The sequence below is a fragment of the Phyllobates terribilis genome, unplaced genomic scaffold, assembly GCF_046119375.1.
Source record: "Phyllobates terribilis strain yellow unplaced genomic scaffold, ASM4611937v1 Scaffold_3__8_contigs__length_932513732, whole genome shotgun sequence".
Classification (NCBI taxonomy): domain Eukaryota; kingdom Metazoa; phylum Chordata; class Amphibia; order Anura; family Dendrobatidae; genus Phyllobates; species Phyllobates terribilis.
Window position 1 is genome coordinate 99,018,174 of NW_027362763.1, and position 23,624 is coordinate 99,041,797.

A 23,624-nucleotide genomic window follows, 5' to 3' on the forward strand; every position below is an offset into this window, starting at 1 on the left:
TCTAAAAAAATGGTTTTGTAAATTTTGTTGTTAAAATGAGAAATCGTTGGTCAACTTTTAACCCTTATAGCCCCCTACTAAAAAAAAAATTTTTGTTACAAAATTGTGTTGATGTAAAGTAGACATGTGGGAAATGTTATTTATTAACTATTTTGTGTGACATATCTCTTTGATTTAAGGGCATAAAAATTAAAATTTTGAAAATTGCAAAATTTTCAAAATTTTCGCCAAATTTCCGATTTTTTCACAAAAGTGATATCGAAGAAATTTTACCACTATCATGAAGTACAATATGTCACGAAAAAACAGTCTCAGAATCAGGGGGATCCGTTGAAGCGTTCCAGAGTAATTACCTCATAAAGTGACAGTGGTCAGAATTGTAAAAATTGGCCTGGTCATTAACGTGCAAACCACCCTCGGGGGTAAAGGGGTTAATATTTAGATAAAAAAATATATTTTTACTATCTATTTTTCTTTTTAACGTACAATGTTCTGTGGATTCCTTTTGGTAATAATGAGGTATTAGTTGATAAGTTACCCAAAATGGTCAAGTAAAAAAATAAAAAAAAATAACACTTGAATATTTTTAATAAAATACCATAAGCTAGCAACCCACGACAAGGGTCTTCATTGTCTTGCGAGACCCTAACTATCTGAAAAATGGTCTAACTATCGAAGTACCTAGGATGAGCTGAGGAGGCCCCCAGATGTTGCAGCTGTCTTTGTAGCCTTTTCAAATGTTCTGACTCTCCTTGAAAACCTGAGCAGTCCTTTTTAGATCATCCTTGAGACAGAGCAGAGTCTGGAGAAGGAGTGTGGTCTGCAACTAGCATAAGTTAAAAATGCTCATTTGAGTCTGCTAAGTGATCAGATGTTGTGTCTATCTTTGTGTTCCTCATTGGTCCCATTCAGGTCAACCAAGAGACAGAGCAGAGTCTGAGAACAGAGTCCATTAAGCAGCTGGAATGAGCTGAAGTGGACCACTTATGTACACTGCGTGAGCAAGATGTTCCAGCTCTCTTTGTGGACCTGAGATGTTCTTTTCAGAACATCCTAAGGAAAGAACAGAGTCGAGGAAAGGCATGTGGGATGAGGTGAAGAGGCCCACTCAGGTCCACTAGGTGAGCCAGATGTACTGGCGCCCCTCATGGACCTGATGGTCTTTTTCAGATAATCCCAGATACAGCAGAGTCTAGGAGAGGAGTCTGGTCTGCAACTGGGATGAGCAGAAGAGGCCCACTTGACTCAGCTAGAGGAGCCTAATGTTCCAGCTGTGGTCTTATACACATCATCCCTGAGAGAGAGCAGAGTCCAGAAAAGGTGTGTGGTCTGTGAGTGTGAATGAGCTGGTGCTGGGTCCATAGTGATATTCACTGCATCAAGTCATCTAAACTAGCAATGGACAGCTGCATGCAGATGCAATACTTCTCTGGGTGCAGATGAAGTTCCTGGGGCCGGGTGGTATACACTCCTCGGATCATCCTGGCAGCAGTGATGGGATGGATCAATGTTCTTTATTGTCGATTTTGCTCCCTTTTCTACTTCTCCTTACATGATATAAGCAGGCAGCATTTTCGCAGTAATCAAATTCACAAAAAAAAAATTTAAGGCAAATAGTGTTATCCTCTCTGAATGCTGTCTCACAAATCAAGTTTCCCATATTCCAGAAAGGAATTCTTGTTACTTTCTAGTTCCTATTTTATTGATCCTAAATGTATATATTACAAAAAAACAACAGAAAAGGTTAAAAAAAAATAAAGAAAAAATGTCACTTAAAAAAAATATAAAAATCGAGTAGAAACAAAAACAGGTAAAATGTAGATATTAATAGTGTTTATTCTAAAACTGGATTAAAATGCTAAACTTTCCAATAAAAAAGTATCTTTTAAAAATAATTCTGATACCTTTCAAATGGATGAGTACTGGACATGTGAACCCAACCTAAAACATAGAATGTGAGGAGGAAAATGATAAGCACAGTGATAAATGAGATAGCAGGATATCAGTCGTTTAGTGAGAGAAACATTACTAACAGGTTTCCTTTACATCTTGAAAAATAAAAATCAAGTTGAAATCCATAGCCATTTTGCATTCTACAAGATTTGCATAAACTTGTGGATGGACTTCCCTAGCACAAGAGTTTTCTGTGAAATATTTTCAATTCTATAAAAAAACATTCATTATATTAAAAATAACAGGTGTTTCATGCAATACTCACACGTTTTAAAGCTTCTTTTGTTTCCCATAATTGTTGTCCGTCTGGAAGATTGCTTCAATCAATAGGATTTGGTAAGAATGATCGCCCCACGATGTCCTTAAAAAATTTCCACTTTGAATGCAAGAGTCCATGTGATGCTTTCTGCATTGATCAATATGATTGGATTGCCATCTTCTGTCCCAAGACTTAATGTTGGTTTCCGGGTTCTGTTTCAGCATAAACTGAAGCTATTGGCTGTCCTCCACAACTTCTATTTCCAATTCCTCCTCCTCAACTGCCAAGTTGGTGCCATTTTCCAAGAGGTTTCTTTTCCAAGGAAGATTGAGGTAGTTGAAGACAGAGAGAACTGGATGTCGAGAAGAGAGACATGGAGTGAGGAGATCGCCAAACATGTTTATGGCTTCTCTAGAAAACATCTCCCACTGAGCAGGTAGAGGAGAACGGTCTGGACTTTGCTTCCAGTTGATGTACACTTGGTACATTGTGTCTGTTTCTACTGTCTCCAGCCAGGGAAAATATCCAGTCAAAATAACAAAGAGAAGAACCCCAAAAGCCCAGGTGTCTATAGTAGGGTCCAAGATTAAACATTGTTCTTCTTTCAAGTCACAAAGCTCTAGAGACATGTACGGTATTATATGTGACATGGACGACACATAGGCTCTCACTGGTTTGGTCAAACCAAAGTCACTCAGCTTGATTTGATAACAGTCTTTATCCATGAGCAACACGTTGTCCGGCTTCAGGTCCCTATGCACCAACCCTCTACCATGCATATAGTCCAGAACCCAAGAGATCTGTAATGCGCACCTCTTCATTGCATCCTCGGGAATTCCAAACTGCAGAAAACAGATCAGTATCATGAGTAGTGTTGAGCATTCCGATACTGAAATATCGGGTATTGGCCGATATTCGCGGTATCGGAATTCCGATACTTAATTCCGATACTTTTGCAATATCGTATACCGGAATCGGAAGTTCCCATAATGCAATGAGCCATTTTCATTTTATTCAGCCAATGAGGATCCTAAGAAGTGTGGGCACATCCTGTTAGGCATGTAGGCATCTTAATTAATGGCATGGCTGTGATTGGCTGCTGAAATGATGTCATGATGCACTATAAAAGCCGCCGCCGCCATTTTGAGCTCACTCTGCTGTGAATTCAGTTAGGGATAGGACGCTGTTGTTCTGAGGGACAGTTTTAGCTACCTATTTGGTCTATTCTGCTTTACCCAAGCTACTTTATAAATTGCTGTGCCTTGCAGTGCTAGTGCACAGTTCTCTGTGCTGTTCACCGCTTTCTGCAAGGTCTCTGTGTGTGAGTGCAGCTCACCCTGTAGTGTGTGCTTCAGCCACGTCTGGTTATAGTGCACTCAGTGTGTGTCACTGCCTCATACATTGTCCTTTTTTGCCAATTCATAATTTTTCCTGATATCTACTATTAGTGTGGTGGTTCCATCCGTATTCAGCTAAATTGGTTCCAAACACACTATATAGGAATAGATAGAGAAATTTTTTTGGTCTTGCAGCGCTAGTGCACATTGCTCTGCATCTGTACTGTTCACCGCTGTCTGCAAGGTCTGGTGTGTGAGTGCAGGTCACCCTGCAGTGTGTGCTTCAACCACGTCTGGTTGTAGTGCACTCAGTGTGTGTCACTGCCTCATACATTGTCCTTTTTTGCCAATTCATAATTTTTCCTGATATCTCCTATTAGTGTGGTGGTTCCATCCGTATTCAGCTAAATTGGTTCCAAACACACTATATAGGAGTAGATAGAGAAATTTTTTTGGTCTTGCAGCGCTAGTGCACAGTGCTCTGCATCTGTACTGTTCACCGCTGTCTGCAAGGTCTGGTGTGTGAGTGCATCTCACCCTATAGTGTGTGCTTCAACCACGTCTGGTTGTAGTGCACTCAGTGTGTGTCACTGCCTCATACATTGTCCTTTTTTGCCAATTCATAATTTTTCCTGATTTCTCCTATTAGTGTGGTGGTTCCATCCATATTCAGCTAAATTGGTTCCAAACACACTATATAGGAGTAGTTAGAGGAGCCTTTCTGCAGCATTGGGCCCTGCAGCCCCAGCCAGATTAGTATTAGCCTATTTTTTGTAGCCTCATCTATTGCATTGTAGGTTACCTTCCTACATTGTAATAGCTACAAAAAGTTTGTGATACTATCGTTATTACATCTTTAGGCACATCCAGTGTCTTTTTGTGACAAAAAAAACCTAAATAAAGTTCACCAAACACTCCACTTTACAGTTGTGTAGGCCACATTAGCTTATATTAAAGTCTAGTCCACACTTTATAAAATTAGTGTTTCTTATACCTGTTAGGAGCTGTTCAGGAATAAGCACACTAAGCCCTTAGTACTTTTCTGCCTATCTTTATCAGTCTACCAAGATGAAGAAGGCAGGGAGTAAGGCATGTGGTCGTGGGCGTGGGCGTGGGAGTGGAGTTTCTGCAGGGAGAGGACGTGAGGATTCTGTGCCTGCAGGGAGAGGACGTGGGGATTCTGTGCCTGCTGCGGGCACCAGTGACTCGGCATCCCCCAGTTATACCAGGGAACAGTCCTTTATGCGCAGCTTGGTAGGAGCTAGCCGCACCCCACTGCTGCGGGAGGACCAAATTGAAGCCGTTGTCGGATGGATGGAAGCTAGCGCATCGACTTCAATTAGTTCCAGATCCTCTCAGGTCCTGAGCACTGAAGAGCACCCATTTCTCTCTTCACCACCTGCCAAATTGCCCAGGCAGTCAGAGAGCCCTGGACAGGAGCCATCTCTACTTCTGTTCTCTGAATCTCTTGGCTTGGAAAGAGGGGGCCAGCCAAGCAGAATTCGAGAATTTGAAGAAGAGGTAGTATGCAGTGATGCGCAACCGTTTTGTCTCTCTGAATCTGAAGAGGCGGGTGGGCCAGTGCCTATGGTCAGCAGCACACCTCAGTACGCATCTGATGATGAGACTCAGGTGCCACTTTCTGGTGCGTACTGTGCTGTCGAGACTACCCAGGAGAAGCAGTTGTTTGAAGAGGGTGGTGTAGATGATGAGGTCCTTGACCCATCATGGCGTGAGGGACAGCAAGGTGGTGGGAGCAGCTCTGAGGAAGAGATTCCCCGAACAGCCCAAAAAGGAGGGAGAGGGAGGGGCAGACTTGGTTGCCTGTAGCCTCCACTTCGGCACCCATTAGGAGCATGGCTCTTCCAAAATCCAAAGCGGGCGCTCCCAAGACTTGCAGTGCCTGGTCCTTTTTTGACACAGTTGCAGATGACATTTGCTTTGTCAAATGCAAGCTGTGTAATCAGAAGGTGAAAAGAGGGAAAAGTGTCAGCAACCTCAATACCACAAATATGTGGAAACATGTGCGGACCAAGCACGTGGTGGAGTTACAAAAACACACTGAAGACCTAGGCCAACCTACAGCACCACCTACCACCTCTTCAGCTCGTGTTGTAGCCTCTTCCTCCAGCTCACACACAGCTGGTTCGGCTTCCTCACAGGATCGCCATGGAAGAATCTCTGGCACTGTTGTACAGAGACACAGTGTAATTCCACCCACAGCACCACTTTCCCAGTAATCCTCACACTCCCAGGCCAGTCTACAGCCATCGTTAGCACAGGCATGGGAGAAAAGGCGCCTATACTCGGCAAACCTCCCCCGAGCACAGGCTCTGAATGCTGGCATTGCTAAACTACTGGTCCTTGAAATGCTATCATTCAGGCTGGTGGAGACTGACACATTTCGTAACTTTAAGGCATTGGCAGTCCCACAATACAACGTGCCCAGCCGCTTTTATTTCAGCAGGCAAGCCGTCCCTGCCCTGCAACATCATGTGGAGGGAAAAATTAAACATGCGCTACAAAAGTAGTAGCAAGGTCCACCTGACCACCAATGCGTGGACCAGTAAGCATGGACAGGGACGATACCTTTCCCTCACTGCCCATTGGGTAAATGTTGTGGAGCCGGGTACAGATCTTGAGAGTGTCGCTGTACGTGTTCTGCCAACTCCAAGGATTGCAGGAATCCAGTCTGTACACATTGACTCCTCCTCATACTCCAGTTCCTCTGAATCAGCGCTGCAGGAGCCGTCACGGTCTACCTCCACATCGACCCGTGAACGGTTACCTGTTATGGTGACCAATATGAGCACAGCCGTGGCCAAACGTCAACAGGCCATATTAAAATAAATTTCTTTGGGGAATCGAAGCCACACAGCGCAGGAGCTCTGGAATGCCATCAAGCAGCAGAGCGACGTGTGGTTTGTGCCAGCGAATCTCCAGCCAGGCATGGTAGTGTGTGACAATGGCCGAAATCTGGTGGCAGCTCTGGGCCTAGGCAACCTCACTCACATCCCATGTCTGGCACATGTACTCAACTTGGTCGTGCAGAGTTTTTTGAGGGACTATCCGGATCTTGATGCACTGCTTCACAAGGTCCGCATAGAGTGCGCTCACTTGCGGCGTTCCAGCAATGCAAGATCACGCATTGCAGCTCTGCAGCGCCGATTACGTCTTCCGGACCATCGCATCATATGTGACCTACTCACCAGGTGGAATTCAATGTTACATATGTTGGAGAGGTTGTGTGAGCAGCAGGCAGCAGTAATGGAGTACCAGCTGCAGCAGGCGCAAACAAGTCGCAGTGCGCGCCGTTCACACTTCACCACCACTGAGTGGGCCTCTATGAAGGACATTTGCCACGTTTTGCGTGCCTTCGATTATTCCACGGGGATGGCGAGTGCAGATGATGCACTAGTCAGCATGACTATCCCCCTTATCTGCCTGCTTGAAAAAACACTGCAAGCACTAAGGGACGAGGTTTTGGAAGAGGTGGAGGATGAGGAGTCACAAATGCCATCTGCTTCTCTACAGTCTGCGCAACGTGGTTCCTCACAAAGGCCTAGGCAGGGGACACTTTGTGAGGAGGATGAGGAGGAGTCAATGGATGAGGAAGACATCTGTCCAGAGGAGGGAGGTACACAATGTTCTAGTAGTCAGTATCTAGAGCGAGGGTGGGGTGATGCAGAGCAGGCAGAGATCACGCCTCAAGCAGGGGACAGCGTTTCTTGGCCAGTTAACAGTCTGCAGCACATGGTTGATTTCATGCTGCAGTGCCTGAGAAACGACCGCCGCATCACCCACATTCTCAACACGGCTGATTATTGGGTGTCCACCCTCCTAGATCCTCGCTACCGGGACAACTTACAAAGCCTCATAACACCGTTGAACCGGGAGCGTAAAATGCGGGAGTACCAAGACGCACTGGTGCATTCCATCATGTTCTCCATTCCAACCGAGAGCAGTGCTGCTAGTACTTTACAAAGCAGCTCAGTGCGTCGAGGCAGTGGAGGAAGCTCTGCACAAAGAGGGAGCAGAAGCAGCGCCTCAGCACAAGGCAAGACCAGTATGGCCGAAATGTGGCAAAGTTTTGTGTCCCCGCCGCCACAAATGTCTACACCATCACAGACGGCTCCAGTCAGCAGGAGGCAACATTTCCGTCAGATGGTGACAGACTACATGTCTTGCCCACTTAGTGTACTCCCAGACGGCTCTTCTCCCTTCAAGTTTTGGGTCTGTAAGCTGGATACATGGCCAGAGCTTAGTCAGTATGCATTTGAGGTGCTAGCTTGCCCTGCTGCTAGTGTATTTTCGGAACGCGTCTTTAGTGCCGCAGGTGGTGTACTAACAGACCGTCGCATGCGACTATCCTCCGATAACGTTGACCGGCTTACTTTTCTCAAAATGAACAAGGCCTGGATCTCTCATGAATTTGCCAGTCCTCTTCCAGAATAAATAATTGGTTGGCAACAGTATCCAGGTCTCCTGTTCTGTTCATGTTTCTACCACCTGAACTGTAATCCCTGAGCTCCAACACCGCCAGTTGGCGCTCGGAAGTGCCGTCTGCACAGTCAACACTTGCTGCCGTGTCATTGGGGTTCAGTAACGTCAGCTGTTCCCCGGCTGTGCGGACGGCAATTTCTCCTGCTCTGTCCACATTCTCACTACTACAGATTTTAAAGTTGCTCCAATTACACCTCTGGCTCCTCTGTTTTCAGTATTATCCCTGAGCTCCAACACTGCCAGTTGGCGCTCTGAAGTGCCGTCTGCACAGTCAACACTTGCTGCCGTGTTATTGGGGTTCAGTAACGTCAGCTGTTTCCCTGCTGTGCGGACGGCAATTTCTCCTGCTCTGTCCACATTCTCACTACTACAGATTTTAAAGTTGCTCCAATTACACCTCTGGCTCCTCTGTTTTCAGTATTATCCCTGAGCTCCAACACCGCTAGTTGGCGCTCGAAAGTGCTGTCTGCACTGTCAACACTTGCTGCCGTGTTATTGGGGTTCAGTAACGTCAGCTGTTCCCCTGCTGTGTGGACGGCAATTTCTCCTGCTCTGTCCACATTCTCACTACTACAGATTTTAAAGTTGCTCCAATTACACCTCTGGCTCCTCTGTTTTCAGTATTATCCCTGAGCTCCAACACCGCCAGTTGGCGCTCGGAAGTGCCGTCTGCACAGTCAACACCTGCTGCCGTGTTATCGGGGTTCAGTAACGTCAGCTGTTCCCCTGCTGTGCGGACGGCAATTTCTCCTGCTCTGTCCACATCCACTGTACTACTGATTTAAAACCTCCTCCAAATACACCTCTGGCTCCTCTGTTTTCAGTATTATCCCTGAGCTCCAACACCGCCAGTTGGCGCTCGGAAGTGCCGCCTGCACAGTCAACACTTGCTGCCGTGTCATTGGGGTTCAGTAACGTCAGCTGTTCCCCGGCTGTGCGGACGGCAATTTCTCCTGCTCTGTCCACATTCTCACTACTACAGATTTTAAAGTTGCTCCAATTACACCTCTGGGTCCTCTGTTTTCAGTAATATCCCTGAGCTCCAACACCGCCAGTTGGCGCTCGGAAGTGCCGTCTGCACAGTCAACACTTGCTGCCGTGTTATTGGGGTTCAGTAACGTCAGCTGTTCCCCTGCTGTGCGGACGGCAATTTCTCCTGCTCTGTCCACATCCACTGTACTACTGATTTAAAACCTCCTCCAAATACACCTCTGGCTCCTCTGTTTTCAGTATTATCCCTGAGCTCCAACACTGCCAGTTGGCGCTCTGAAGTGCCGTCTGCACAGTCAACACTTGCTGCCATGTTATTGGGGTTCAGTAACGTCAGCTGTTCCCCTGCTGTGCGGACGGCAATTTCTCCTGCTCTGTCCACATTCTCACTACTACAGATTTTAAAGTTGCTCCAATTACACCTCTGGCTCCTCTGTTTTCAGTATTATCCCTGAGCTCAAACACCGCCAGTTGGCGCTCGGAAGTGCTGTCTGCAGAGTCAACACTTGCTGCCGTGTCATTGGGGCTCAGTAACGTCAGCTGTTCCCCTGCTGTGCGGACGGCAATTTCTCCTGCTCTGTCCACATTCTCACTACTACAGATTTTAAAGTTGCTCCAATTACACCTCTGGCTCCTCTGTTTTCAGTATTATCCCTGAGCTCCAACACCGCCAGTTGGTGCTCGGAAGTGCCGTCTGCACAGTCAACACTTGCTGCCGTGTTATTTGGGTTCAGTAACGTCAGCTGTTCCCCTGCTGTGCGGACGGCAATTTCTCCTGCTCTGTCCACATTCTCACTACTACAGATTTTAAAGTTGCTCCAAATACACCTCTGGCTCCTCTGTTTTCAGTATTATCCCTGAGCTCCAACACCGCCAGTTGGCGCTCGGAAGTGCCGTCTGCTCAGTCAACACTTGCTGCCGTGTCATTGGGGTTCAGTAACGTCAGCTGTTCCCCGGCTGTGCGGACGGCAATTTCTCCTGCTCTGTCCACATTCTCACTACTACAGATTTTAAAGTTGCTCCACCTACACCTCTGGCTCCTCTGTTTTCAGTATTATCCCTGAGCTCCAGCACCGCCAGTTGGCGCTCGGAAGTGCTGTCTGCACAGTCAACACTTGCTGCCGTGTTATTGGGGTTCGGTAACGTCAGCTGTTCCCCTGCTGTGCGGACGGCAATTTCTCCTGCTTTGTCCACATCCACTGTACTACTGATTTAAAACCTCCTCCAAATACACCTCTGGCTCCTCTGTTTTTAGTATTTACCCTGGGCTCCAATACCGCTAGTTGCTGCTCAGAAGTGCCGTCTGCACAGTCAACGCTTGCTCCAGTGTTATTGGGGTTCAGTAACGTCAGCTGTTCCCCTGCTGTGTGTCCGGGAAATTCTCCTGCTTTGTCCACATCCACTGTACTACTGATTTTAAAACTTGCTCCAATTACACCTCTGGCTCCACTCTGTTTTTAGTATTTACCCTGGGTTCCAGCACTTCCAGCTGGTTCTCGGTAGTTCCATTTGCTCTTGTACCTTCTACTACCCATCCGTGTTCCAGTACCGTCAGCTGGTTCTCGGCAGTGCCTTTGGATTAGGTGCCTCCTTCTCGGTATCCAAGTTCCACCAACGTCTGCTGGTTCTTGGTAGTGCTTTCTGGCACAGGTACCTCCTGCTTAGTAACCGAGTTCCAGTACCGTCAGCTGGTCGTCGGCAGTTCCATTGGCTCTTGTACCTTCTGCTACCCATCCGGGTTCCAGTACCATCAGCTGGTCCTCGGTAGTCCCATTTACTCTTGTACCTTCTACTACCCATCCGGGTTCCAGTACCGTCAGCTGGTTCTCGGCAGTGACTTTGGCACGGGTACTCCCTCCTGCCCAGCCTGGTTCCAGCACGCCAGCTGTTTCTGGGTAGTGTCAACGTCACTTTGCCTCCAATGCGTTGTCCTGTCGTGTTGCGGTTGGGTTAGCCGACTCTATGGTGCCTGCAGTTTAGGTGACTCCTATGTGGGCTGCGGGATCTGGCAATGAAGGCTGGTTCCATAGTGCCAATAGGACAAGCACCCCCTGTTGGACTGTGGGTTTTGGTAACTGCGGCCGGCTCGCGGCCTTGAACTTTTTTTTACATGGGTACCTTCTGCTACCCATCCGGGTTCCAGTACCGTCAGCTGGTTCTCGGCAGTGCCTTTGGATTAGGTGCCTCCTTCTCGGTATCCAAGTTCCACCAATGTCTGCTGGTCCTTGGTAGTGCTTTCTGGCACAGGTACCTCCTGCTTAGTAACCGAGTTCCAGTACCCTCAGCTGGTCTTCGGCAGTTCCATTGGCTCTTGTACCTTCTACTACCCATCCGGGTTCCAGTACCGTCAGCTGGTTCTCGGCAGTGTCTTTGGCACGGGTACTCCCTTCTGCCCAGCCTGGTTCCAGCACGCCAGCTGTTTCCGGGTAGTGTCAACGTCACTTTGCCTCCAATGCGTTGTCCTGTTGTGTTGCGGTCGGGTTAGCCGACTCTATGGTGCCTGCAGTTTAGGTGACTCCTATGTGGGCTGCGGGATCTGGCAATGAAGGCTGGTTCCATAGTGCCAATAGGACAAGCACCCCCTGTAGGACTGTGGGTTTTGGTAACTGCGGCCGGCTCGCGGCCTTGAACTTTTTTTTACATGGGTACCTTCTGCTACCCATCCGGGTTCCAGTACCATCAGCTGGTTCTCGGCAGTGCCTTTGGATTAGGTGCCTCCTTCTCGGTATCCAAGTTCCACCAACGTCTGCTGGTCCTTGGAAGTGCTTTCTGGCACAGGTACCTCCTGCTTAGTAACCGAGTTCCAGTACCGTTAGCTGGTCTTCGGCAGTTCCATTGGCTCTTGTACCTTCTGCTACCCATCCGGGTTCCAGTACCGTCAGCTGGTCCTCGGTAGTTCCTCAGCTTTCTTGTACCTTCTGCTACATTTCCAAGTTCAAGCTTTTTGAAATGGTTCTTGGTAATCACTCTGGATCTCCCTGACGAGGACCCTGAAGACGAGGACCCTGAAGACCAACCCTAAGAAGACGAGGACCCCGAAGACGACGACCTTGAAGACGAGGACCCTGAAGACCACCCCGAAGAAGACGAGGACTCTGAAGACCACCCCGAAGAAGACAAGGACCCCGAAGAAGAGGACCCAGAAGACCAACCCGAAGAAGACGAGGACCCCGAAGACGAGGACTCCCGAAGACGATGACCCTGAAGACCACCCCGAAGAAGACCAAGAAGATGACCCTGAAGAAGTTGACCAAGAGGACAAAGAAGAGAAGACAAGCACCAAGATACAGAAGAACAAGAGACAGAAAACCAAGAAGCAGAAATACAAGAAGCTGCAGAACAAAAAGCGGAAGAACATTAAGCATAAGACTAAAAATCAGAGCAAAAGATAATATCTAAATTATAAGCAGAAGATGACTAAGCAGTGTATGGGGGTGAGTCCGTTCCTCCTCGTGGTGCCCCTGGAAAAGACCTGCTGCTGCAGGCCAAACTGAACGCGGACAAATCCTGTTGTAAATCTTTTGTGACGGGCAGAACGAAATTTGTAATGTCCAACCTTTTATAGATAACAACTACAGGAATGCCTGTCACAAATAAGAATATGATGAAGAAGAAGAATATGAAGAAGATGAAGAAGTAGAATATGAAGAATGCAAAAAAAAGAATAATACGAAGAAGGTGAAGAAGAAGAAGATGAAGAAGGTGAAGAAGAAGTGGATGAAAAAGATGCTGAGGATGATGAAGGAGAAAGTGTGGGAGAAGTAAAAAAGAAGGTGAAGAGCATGGAAGTAGTGAAACATAAAAATCTGACAAAATATAAAAATACTTAACATTGTCAATATTTCCGTAACTCAGAACGTCTTAAAAAAAATATTAATTCCTGCTATTCCATTTGATTGGGCTAAACCTCTATGCCTTTATTGTCTCCCCCACCTCCCCCAATACATTCTACATTATTCTTAGTTGTTTTCCTTCATGTAGAATTAACCTACAAGGAAAGAAAGGGTTTATTTTCATTCCGATATTTCTGTCCCTTTGACTTGCATTGGTTTCCGGTATCGGAATCGGCGATATCCGATACTTTTTCGGTATCGGTCCGATCCAATCCGATCCGATATTTCCCGATATCGGAAGGTATTGCTCAACACTAATCATGAGATTACTTGTGTTGTGCCTAATCTAAAGCAAGAACACTAAACTTTGAACATTTTGCTGTTGGGACAGTGCTTGATGTATTCCCAAAGAACCCCATACACATTAGTTAGCTAACTTGCTATCATTTATGGAAGTATCTAAATTCTCCCCCTGAGTGTTGATATCCATCTCCAACCTTTTTGTGTTTCAGAATAAAGTATGGGTATATTATAAGAGAACATATGGAGCCGGCCTTTCTTACCTCACTTTGGATAATTTGATGCAAGGTGCCCGCCTTTGCCAACTCCTGGCTCAGTACATAGTGGTCCATAATTCCAATAAAGATGGGATATGTGGTAATAATGTTCGGTTGGTCAGAGAGGGTGATTGACAATGACAGCTCCATCAGAAAGGTTTGCAGTTGAGTTCTGTCCTTCCTCACCAATTTCACAGCCACTGGTTCTCCTAAAAAAAAACACGAAAAAAAATAAAATTTATTAAATGTATAATAATACCAGTTTAATCCCAAGTTTACCACAATAAAAGTGTTGCCAGATGTATTTATCATCCACTTATCAACCTTTAACTCCCAATGTCTTCTGCCAGTCACACAATGGATGATGCAGAAGCCTACATATATTTTTAGATGGCCATTTGTATGACATATGAGAGTAAAGTTGGCCATACACATGGATATCTGTCTCCAGACCGTTGGCAGATCCAGCTGAGTTTGATGAGAGCTGTTGACATTTGGATACTCAAACACAGAAGAAATAAGGCCCCCATACACTATCAACAGCTATTGAGGTAACATTTGGCCAGCACCAATTTCTCCTGACCTCCCTTTGGTCAAATGATCATTATTTAACCCAACATCATGTGTCAGGGAAGAGTAAGGCATCTTCTATACATATTAGATATTGATCAAAACTTGCCAAATTTGGCAAGTTTGGATGACTTTGCTCCTATGTGTATGGACATTTATACAGTTGATGTTACTAAAATAATGTGGAACTGCCAATTACCTACAGATAAACATCTCATCTCTATGGCCAGATAAATTCATTATTACATTTTTATACTTATACATAAATTACCACTTTTATATCATCAATCTACATTAATGACCCTCTTTGTTTTTGCCTTGTTCATATACCTGTCAATTTGTTCTGTGCCAGTAGAACTTTTCCATATGACCCCTGGCCCAGCTTCTTGATGACGTTGTAGCATTCAGAAATCTCCAGCATCTCCAAGATTTGGAAGGCGGCCATTGCTGCTTGGAAATTGGTGATTCTTTGGGCTAAACAACAATCTCTGTACAACTCTATAGGACAATAGAAGGAATATGATTAGTACAACATCATGTGATGATCACAATCCTCGGTTCTTTGAGCATCTATCATAATTTAGAAACCCATAATAAACAGAAAGATGTCCCAGTCCAGGAAAGGATGATTGACAACCCTTGTAAAAAGTATCTTGATTGGTATATTGGTTGCCAGCAACTTTTCCATGAAGCCATTATAATTACAGATATGGTCAAAATTAGGATTACTCTAAATGGTTCTACGATAATACAGAAGTGTTTGTATGTAGAGATTATTTTTTATATTTTTGAGGATTATGACAAGCAAGAAGATTAGAATCTATGCCTGGTGTAATGTTATTAGAAGTGGGAATAATTGTTGTATTGGGTCATTGTAACGGGTCTGGGAGGCGGAACCTCTGAGCTACTATACAAGGGGGCGGTCCTTGTAAGGGAGTGGGTGGCGACCAGGCAGGCAGTCACAGCAGGTGACCGGGACAGTCTCTGGAAGAACGGGCAGGAGGTCACGGCAAGTGACCGGGGCAGTCTCAGGATGAACGGGCAGATGGTCACGGCAAGTGACCGGGGCAGTCTCTGGGTAAAGGGTTGGTACGACCTGTGGCGGCTGATGGCAGACGTGAGCTCCCAGGTGAGCAGGCGAGAGTCTCTGGATAAACGGGTGGTCACAGCATGTGACGGCGGAGCCTCCAGGAAGACCAACAGACAGGCGGCAGATGAGCGCTCCCAGGTGAGCGGACAGAAGTCTCTGGACAGGCGGGTGGTCACAGCACGTGACGGCAGAGCCTCCAGGTAGGCTAGCAGACAGGCAGCAGATGAGCGCTCCCAGGTGAGCGGGCAGGAGTCACTGGACAGGCAGGTGGTCACAGCACGTGACGGCGGAGCCTCCAGGTAGGCTAGCAGGCAGGTAGCAGATGTGCGCTCCCAGGTGAGCGGGCAAGCTGGTCCATAGACAGACTGACAGGAGTTGGAAGGCAGACCGTCGGACCTCAGGCAAGCAGGCAGGTAGCTGATGTGCGCTCCCAGGTGAGCGGGCAAGCTGGTCCTTAGACAGACTGACAGGAGTTGTAAGGCAGACCGTCGGACCTCAGGCTAGCAGGCAGGTAGCAGAATATCAGGCAGGAATAAGACAGCAAGCTGGCAGGAATCTGGCAGGTATCTGGCAGGTAACTGGCAACGGGACCTGAGGGCTGAAGCAGAGTAGTGAACAGTGCAACAACATTGCTCGGGCACCTCCATTTTGGAGGAGGTGCCTTATATATGGTGAAGTACTCCGGCCATTGGCCGGGGACTCCTTAGGACGGCGGGCGCGGCCCCTTTAAGAGGGAGGGAGAGCGCGCGCGCCCTAAGCACAGTGGCCGGGAAGGAGCGCGCGCTGCCAGCAGAGCGGGAGGAGGACGCCGGGCACGGAGCAGAGAGGTGAGGGGAACAGCGTCCCTGCCTAGCAGAGGGCAGGGACACCGGCGCTACAGTACCCCCCCTTTAGGCCCCCCCTTTTGTAGGCCAGACAGAAATTTAGCAAGGATTAGAGGGGCATGGATGTTCTCCCGGGGCTCCCACGTTCTCTCCTCAGGACCAAACCCCTTCCAATCTACTAGAAAAAAGGTCTTTCCTCTTACCCTTTTGGTGGCAAGAATGTTCTCTACCTCAAACTCGTCCTCAGCAGAAACCGGAGCAGGAGGTGTACCTGTAGACTTGGAAAAAGAGTTAAGTACCACAGGTTTGAGGAGAAATACATGGAAGGAGTTAGGGATCCGTAAGTTGGCCGGGAGTTTCAATTTATAGGCCACCGGGTTGATCTGACTGATGACCTCCAGAGGACCGATGAACCGAGGCCCTAACTTGTAAGAAGGTATCTTGAGTAGGACATATTTAGATGAGAGCCAGACTTTATCTCCAGGACGAAATTGTGGAGGATCCAGGCGTTTTTTGTCAGCGTGTCTTTTCATCCGTTCGGACGACTGAAGGAGTGCGGATCGGGTACTCTCCCAAATGGAGGAAAATTTGCTAACGAGAGATTCCGCAGCCGGGTTGTCCACAGAGGTGGAGACAGGAAAAGGAATCCGAGGATGCTGACCAAAGACTACAAAAAACGGGGATTTGGAGGAGCATTCGCTCTCGTGATTGTTATAAGAGAACTCGGCCCATGGTAGGAGATCCACCCAGTCTGAATGATGGGCATTAACGAAGTGCCGGAGGTAACTGGTCAGGTTCTGATTGATCCGCTCCACTTGACCATTGGACTGTGGGTGGTAAGCGGAAGAGAAGTCCAGGGTGACGTCTAGCAGTTTACAAGTGGCTCTCCAGAAGCGTGAGGTGAACTGTACCCCACGATCCGACACGATGTGGAGGGGCAGGCCATGAAGACGAAAGATGTGACGAATAAAGTCTTTAGCTAGCTCGGGTGCAGACGGGAGGCCTGGCAGGGGAACGAAATGAGCCATCTTGGAGAAGCGGTCAGCGACCACCCAAATGACCGTACAACCGGCAGAGACTGGGAGGTCAGTTATAAAGTCCATTGCTATATGCTGCCAGGGGGCAGCAGGTACAGAAAGCGGAAGGAGGCGACCGGCTGGCAGATGTCTCGGAACCTTGTTGCGGGCGCAGGACACACAGGCAGAAACAAAGTCTATTACGTCCTTGTGCAGGGTAGGCCACCAGTAGTGCCGGGTAATAAGCTGGAGGGTCTTTCTCTGACCGGCGTGGCCAGCCAGTTTAGACGAGTGACCCCAGTGAAGGATCTTCTCCCGATCAGGTACTGATACGAACGTCTTTCCGGGAGGGAGACGATTTAGACTCACGGGAGCCACCTGCATTACTCTGGCGGGATCGATGATGTGTTTCGGATCTTCCTCGAGATCAGACACCAGAAAGGATCGAGACAAGGCGTCCGCCTTGACGTTTTTGTCAGCCGGGCGAAAATGAAGAACAAAATCAAAGCGAGCAAAAAACAAGGACCACCGGGCTTGGCGCGGGTTAAGTCTCTGGGCATGCTGGAGGTAAGCCAAGTTCTTGTGGTCAGTGTAAATTATTACCGGGTGAAGAGCCCCCTCGAGCAGGTAACGCCACTCCTCCAATGCCAGTTTGATGGCCAATAACTCTCGGTCTCCTATGGAATAATTGCGCTCTGAGGAGGAGAAGAGTTTAGAGAAGAAGCCGCAAGTTACCATCCTCCCGGAAGATGATTTTTGAGTAAGTACCGCTCCGGCTCCAGAGGAGGAGGCGTCAACTTCCAGGAAGAACTGCTTGTTGCCCTCCGGGCGATGCAGCACCGGGGCGGAAGAGAAGGCCTGTTTTAAGGAAAGAAAGGCCTCCTCTGCTTCGGGCGGCTACTCTTTGGGATTAGTACCCTTACGGGTGAGCGCGGAAATTGGGGCAGTCCGGGAAGAGAAGTGTGGTATGAAGAGGCGGTAGTAGTTGGCGAAGCCCAGGAACCGCTGAATGGCCTTCAACCCCTCCGGTCGAGGCCATTTCTCGATGGCAGACAGTTTCTCTGGATCCATTCGTAGGCCGGTCTGAGAAATAATGTAGCCCAAAAACGGAAGCGAGGTCTGCTCAAAGAGGCACTTCTCGTATTTAGCGAAGAGGTGATTCTGCCTGAGCCTGAGCAGGACCTGCCGAACGTCCCTCCGGTGAGTCTGGAGATCCGGAGAGAAGACCAAGATGTCGTCCAGGTACACCACTACGCAGGAGTAGAGAAGGTCCCGGAAGATGTCATTGACCAACTCTTGAAAGACGGCAGGAGCGTTACAGAGACCAAAGGGCATTACCAGATATTCATAGTGGCCGTCCCGGGTGTTGAATGCCGTCTTCCATTCATCCCCCTGACGGATACGAACCAGGTTGTACGCCCCACGGAGGTCCAGTTTGGTGAAGATTCTAGCCCCCCTCAGACGATCAAATAACTCCGGAATGAGCGGAAGGGGGTACTTATTCTTCACCGTGATCTGGTTAAGGCCTCTATAGTCTATACAGGGACGGAGAGAGCCGTCCTTCTTTTTTACGAAAAAGAAGCCTGCTCCCGCCTGGGAGGTAGATTTCCGGATGAATCCCCTGGCCAAATTCTCCTCAATATATTCGGACATCGACTGGGTCTCAGCAGCGGACAATGGGTAAATACGCCCACGGGGAGGAGTAGTACCGGGTAACAGGTCGATAGGACAGTCGTATGGTCTATGAGGGGGTAATGTCTCTGCCTCCTTTTTATTAAAGACATCAGCAAATGACCAATAGGGAATCGGAAGTCCAGGTAGATTAGTTGGGGTAGGAGAAGGACGGGCAGGATGAACAGGAACCAAACAAGTCTTATGACAGTCCTGTCCCCAGCGAAGGACTTCTCCGGTCTGCCAGTCAAGCACGGGTGCTTTTCTCTGGAGCCAAGGTAGACCTAGTAAGAGGGCGTGAGAGAGTCCAGGCAGAACATGAAAAGAGATGCTCTCAGAATGCAGCATTCCCACCTGCAGAGTTATGGATTCGGTGATGAGTTGGATGGGACGTGGTAAGAGGCCCCCATACACGGCAGCGACAGATAATGGTATAGCCAGAGGTTTGGTGGAAATGCGGTATTTTTCTACCAGGGCCTGTGAAATAAGATTCCCGGCCGCTCCAGAGTCAAGTTGGGCTAGTTCGAAATAACGATTCTCCCCGCAGATAATTGAGACTGACAGCAGCAGAGATGGAGAGGATTTATTCTTGTCTAGGTCGACCTCTCTGAGCGAACCTAGACACAGGCGTTTCCCGACCTCTCCGGGCAGGTACGGATCCGGTGCTCCTTACTGCCACAGTAGAAGCAGCTCCCCTCGGCACGGCGTAAGTCCTGACGGGTTTTGACCATCTTGGTCTGGTCGACCTGCATAGGCTCAGGAGAGTGTACCTGGGGAGAAACGGAGGGAGTGACGGGTTTCTGAGAAGTAGGAGCTAGACGTGGAAACCTCCTCTCACGGGTGACTTCTTTGGCACGCTCCTGGAACCGTAGGTCAATCCGGGTGGCAAGAGTTATTAGGTCGACCGGCGAGTTCATCTTTAATACGGCCGGACAGACCCTCCCAGAAGACAGATACCAGAGCGTCGTTATCCCAGGCCAGCTCCGAGGCAAGGGTACGGAACCTTATGGCATATTGGCCCACGGTGAGGCTTGCCTGACTGAGGCGTAGCAGAGATGATGCGGATGAGGTCTTCCGTCCAGGTTCGTCGAAGACTTTCCGGAAAGCCGTGAGAAAGGCAGCCAAGCCGGACACCAGGGGGTCTCCTCTCTCCCATAGAGGATTTAGCCAGGCCAGGGCCTCCCCGGTGAGATGGGACATGATGAAGGCAATTTTGGCGCGGTCGGAGTTAAACTGGTGGGACAGGAGTTCAAAGTGCAGGGTGCACTGATTTATAAAGCCCCGAGCCTGAGCGGAGTCGCCTCCGAAGCGAGGAGGTGCAGAAAGCCGGGGTCCGGGGTAGGATACCATAGTATTGGTGGGCAGCGGAGCTGCCGGATTGCGAGTCATGGCACTGGCGGTGGTTGCTGGTGGAGCAGTCAGAGTGTCCAGGCGAGAATTGACATTCATCAGGTGACCCAGGATGGACTCCTGTTGGGACCTCTGACGGGACAGTTCATTACACAGGTCCGAGAGTGAGGGAGCTTGGGTGCTACCGGGTTCCATGGCCCGAGCAAACTGTAACGGGTCTGGGAGGCGGAACCTCTGAGCTACTATACAAGGGGGCGGTCCTTGTAAGGGAGCGGGTGGTGACCAGGGAAGACGGGCAGGCAGTCACAGCAGGTGACCGGGACAGTCTCTGGGTGAACGGGCTGGAGGTCACGGCAAGTGACCGGGGTAGTCTCTGGATGAACAGGCAGGAGGTCACGGCAAGTGACCGGGGCAGTCTCTGGATGAATGGGCAGGAGGTCACGGCAAGTGACCGGGGCAGTCTCTGGGTAAAGGGTAGGTACGACCTGTGATGGCTGAGCCTCCAGGTAGGCTAGCAGGCAGATGGTAGATGTGTGCTCCCAGGTGAGCAAGCGAGAGTCTCTGGATAAACGGGTGGTCACAGCATGTGACGGCGGAGCCTCCAGGTAGGCCAACAGACAGGCAGCAGATGAGCCCTCCCAGGTGAGCGGGCAGGAGTCTCTGGAATGGCAGGTGGTCACAGCACGTGACGACGGAGCCTCCAGGTAGGCTAGCAGGCAGGTAGCAGATGTGCGCTCCCAGGTGAGCGGGCAGGAGTCTCTGGAATGGCAGGTGGTCACAGCACGTGACGACGGAGCCTCCAGGTAGGCTAGCAGGCAGGTAGCAGATGTGCGCTCCCAGGTGAGCGGGCAAGCTGGTCCATAGACAGACTGATAGGAGTAGGAAGGCAGACCGTCGGACCACAGGCTACCAAGCAGGTAGGAGGAATGTCAGGCAGGAAACAGACAGCAAACTGGCAGGTAACTGGCAGGTAACTGGCAACGGGACCTGAGGGCTGAAGCAGAGTAGTGAACAGTGCAACAACATTGCTCGGGCACCTCCATTTTGGAGGAGGTGCCTTATATATGGTGAAGTCCTCCGGCCATTGGCCGGGGACTCCTTAGGACGGCGCGCGCGGCCCCTTTAAGAGGGAGGGAGCGCGCCCTAAGCACAGTGACCGGGAAGGAGCGCGCGCTGCCAGCAGAGCGGGAGGAGGACGCCGGGCTCGGAGCAGAGGGGTGAGGGGAACAGCGTCCCTGCCTAGCAGAGGGCAGGGACGCCGGCGCTACAGCTTTTATAGGGAAGCAGCTACCTGGCATTGAGGTCCATCCTCCTCCTTTGCCAATTGGAAGTCAAAAATCTCAATTGAATTACAGATGAATGTTTCACCTAGAACTTGGACATTCAGTAGACACTATTGTCATTTAAATAGCTGTGAATAGACTGACTAAAGAGCTTGTTGTACCATTATGGTATCAGGGAGGAGCCCGCCTTAGTATTGTTTGTGTTGCTAGTTAATTGCTAATGTAATTAGTTCTGAAGTTATTTTATTCCCTATGGTAACATCTCAGCTTCCCGATTTCCTGCTGCTTTCACCAATAGAGAAACTGGACCCAAGGTTTTATATAAATATACATTTGTCATGCATGGTTCTTGTGTCCAGTGTTCATGGACATAAACTGAATCAACATATCCTGTAGAATAGTCTTGTCCCAACTGACTTTATTATTACATGGAAATAACAGAATTGTCTATTTATCCTTTAGTAAAGCTGCTAATACAACTAAGGGTAATGGCCCCATACACATTAGATGGAAATGGGGCAACAAACAATTGTTCAGTGATTTCCCCAAACAGATCATAGAATATATTGGCCAATATTTCTTTTTTGAGCAATAGATCTGATCAGCTGCCGAAAAAATCCAACTCACTGGACCAGTGTTTTTAAAATATTACAAATGGTCATCGGTCGATATGCACAATCGTCTGTTTCCACCACAGACAACGGTCGCTCATTATATTGGAATCAGACGTCTCATTCTAGATATATCTAATGTGTAGGGGCTTCTGAAGTCCACACACAGCTCAGAGTTGGTGGTTTTGTAAGTTTTTTTTTGCAGCAAATCTAAAAAAAATCTGCTGGATAATTAGTAAATCAAATCTGCAGCGAATTGTGTGGATAATGAAGGAGGGAAAGAAATAATTCACTGAAAATCCATACAAAATATCGCAAGTAAAATATTTTTTTTCAGATTTGATTTGAGATTATTTCTTCCTCATTCACACTAATAACATCTGTAGGAATTTATTAATAAATCCAGACTCCATGTCCAATTCTACAATGGAAACTTGAGGAGCATTTGGGTGAGATTTGTAAGATGTCAGCCCCTTATCTGCAGCAGTAATACACTGCGGACATTACCTGCACAAACTCATACTATTTCCAGAAACGTCTCATTCAGATAAGAAATGTTTTTAATAAAAATCAAACAGAATATTTTTGATCAGGGCGCTCGATCTGATTTTTACCCATTTTTTGTCCATATCTCAGTTTTTCCCATCAGTGGGGCATCTATCTTTCTTTTATGCAAAAAAAAATCCAAATTTCTCCTACTCATTAAATAGAAAAAATGGACAATACATGGATAACACATGGACGCCACCTGAGCAATTGTCTGTTTTTTTATGAAAGTTTTTCCTTGCAAAACGGTCAAAAATGGAGACGTCACAACCTTTTTTTGTCCAGTTGTTCTAGAGGAAACGGACATGTGAACGGCCACATAGCCTGTAATGGGCACTAGTCCTATCCATGAAGAACAGACTTGTGATTGATGCCCCAGTGTAAGATTGGCCAGCCGCCTTCTCTCCCGACCTCCTGACTATCCTCCATCTTACATGTATCTGCTGTTGGACGGTGAAGACTCCGGACAATATTAATCTGGTCGTTATGAATAAGGCAGTAACTCCGGTGTTGGTGAATAAATGTACAGAGGGAAACCCCTCTGATAACTCTGCCGCCAGCTCTGATTATACGCTGATTTTTCAGCTCTATGGGGATGAGGTTTATGAAATCTTTATCTACATTGAGCTGTAAATTGTAGATTTACAATATAAAATCCACACACAATCCTGAGCACAGCTGTAATGTCCGGACTTGTTCTTAAGATGCTCATGTCAGCTTTACCCCGATACTACAAGACGTTTGATTTCCGGATTGCTGGCAGAATACAGCCGCACACCTACATTTATCCTGTTAGGAGCAATTATTGCAGACGGGCGGATTTCCTATTACAGATATATATTATCACCATAATGAAAAAGTAAAATAATATAAATCTGAACTGAAGCCGACAAAACTTGTCTGATATTTGTCTCTGTAATATTAAATCCATATGTTATTGACAAGATGGTGAAGTAACTTTACACTTGTTTAGGTCCCTCCATTGTCTTTTTCTGGTTGTCTACTCTTGGAGTAGAGAATAGACGAGAGCTGCTATAAGTCCTGTGTCTGCCAACAGTGAAGTATCCTGAGACCACTCATGTGTGCGGGCTTCTCATCCATGTAGGGGATCCCTCACAATTTTTCCCAAGAACATGACCATGAATAAAGAATGTGATCAAAACATCCTCCAAGAACAACTTCTCCCCTCATCCAGGAACAATGTGGTGATGAACAATTATTTATCTCTATT

At 47.9% G+C, this 23,624-nt stretch overlaps 1 protein-coding gene across 1 annotated transcript in view; it reads right to left on the reverse strand.

Moving 5' to 3' along the window:
• Positions 1 to 2,445: 2,445 nt before the first annotated feature.
• Positions 2,446 to 23,624, reverse strand: part of LOC141258452 (serine/threonine-protein kinase SBK1-like) — a 28,467-nt gene continuing 7,288 nt past the window's right edge. The window contains exons 3-5 of the mRNA XM_073673450.1: positions 14,333 to 14,500; positions 13,439 to 13,641; positions 2,446 to 3,054 (exon numbers count right to left, since the gene is read on the reverse strand). Coding sequence (XP_073529551.1) covers positions 2,446 to 3,054; positions 13,439 to 13,641; positions 14,333 to 14,500 — 980 coding nt within the window. The remainder of the gene's footprint in view (positions 3,055 to 13,438; positions 13,642 to 14,332; positions 14,501 to 23,624) is intronic.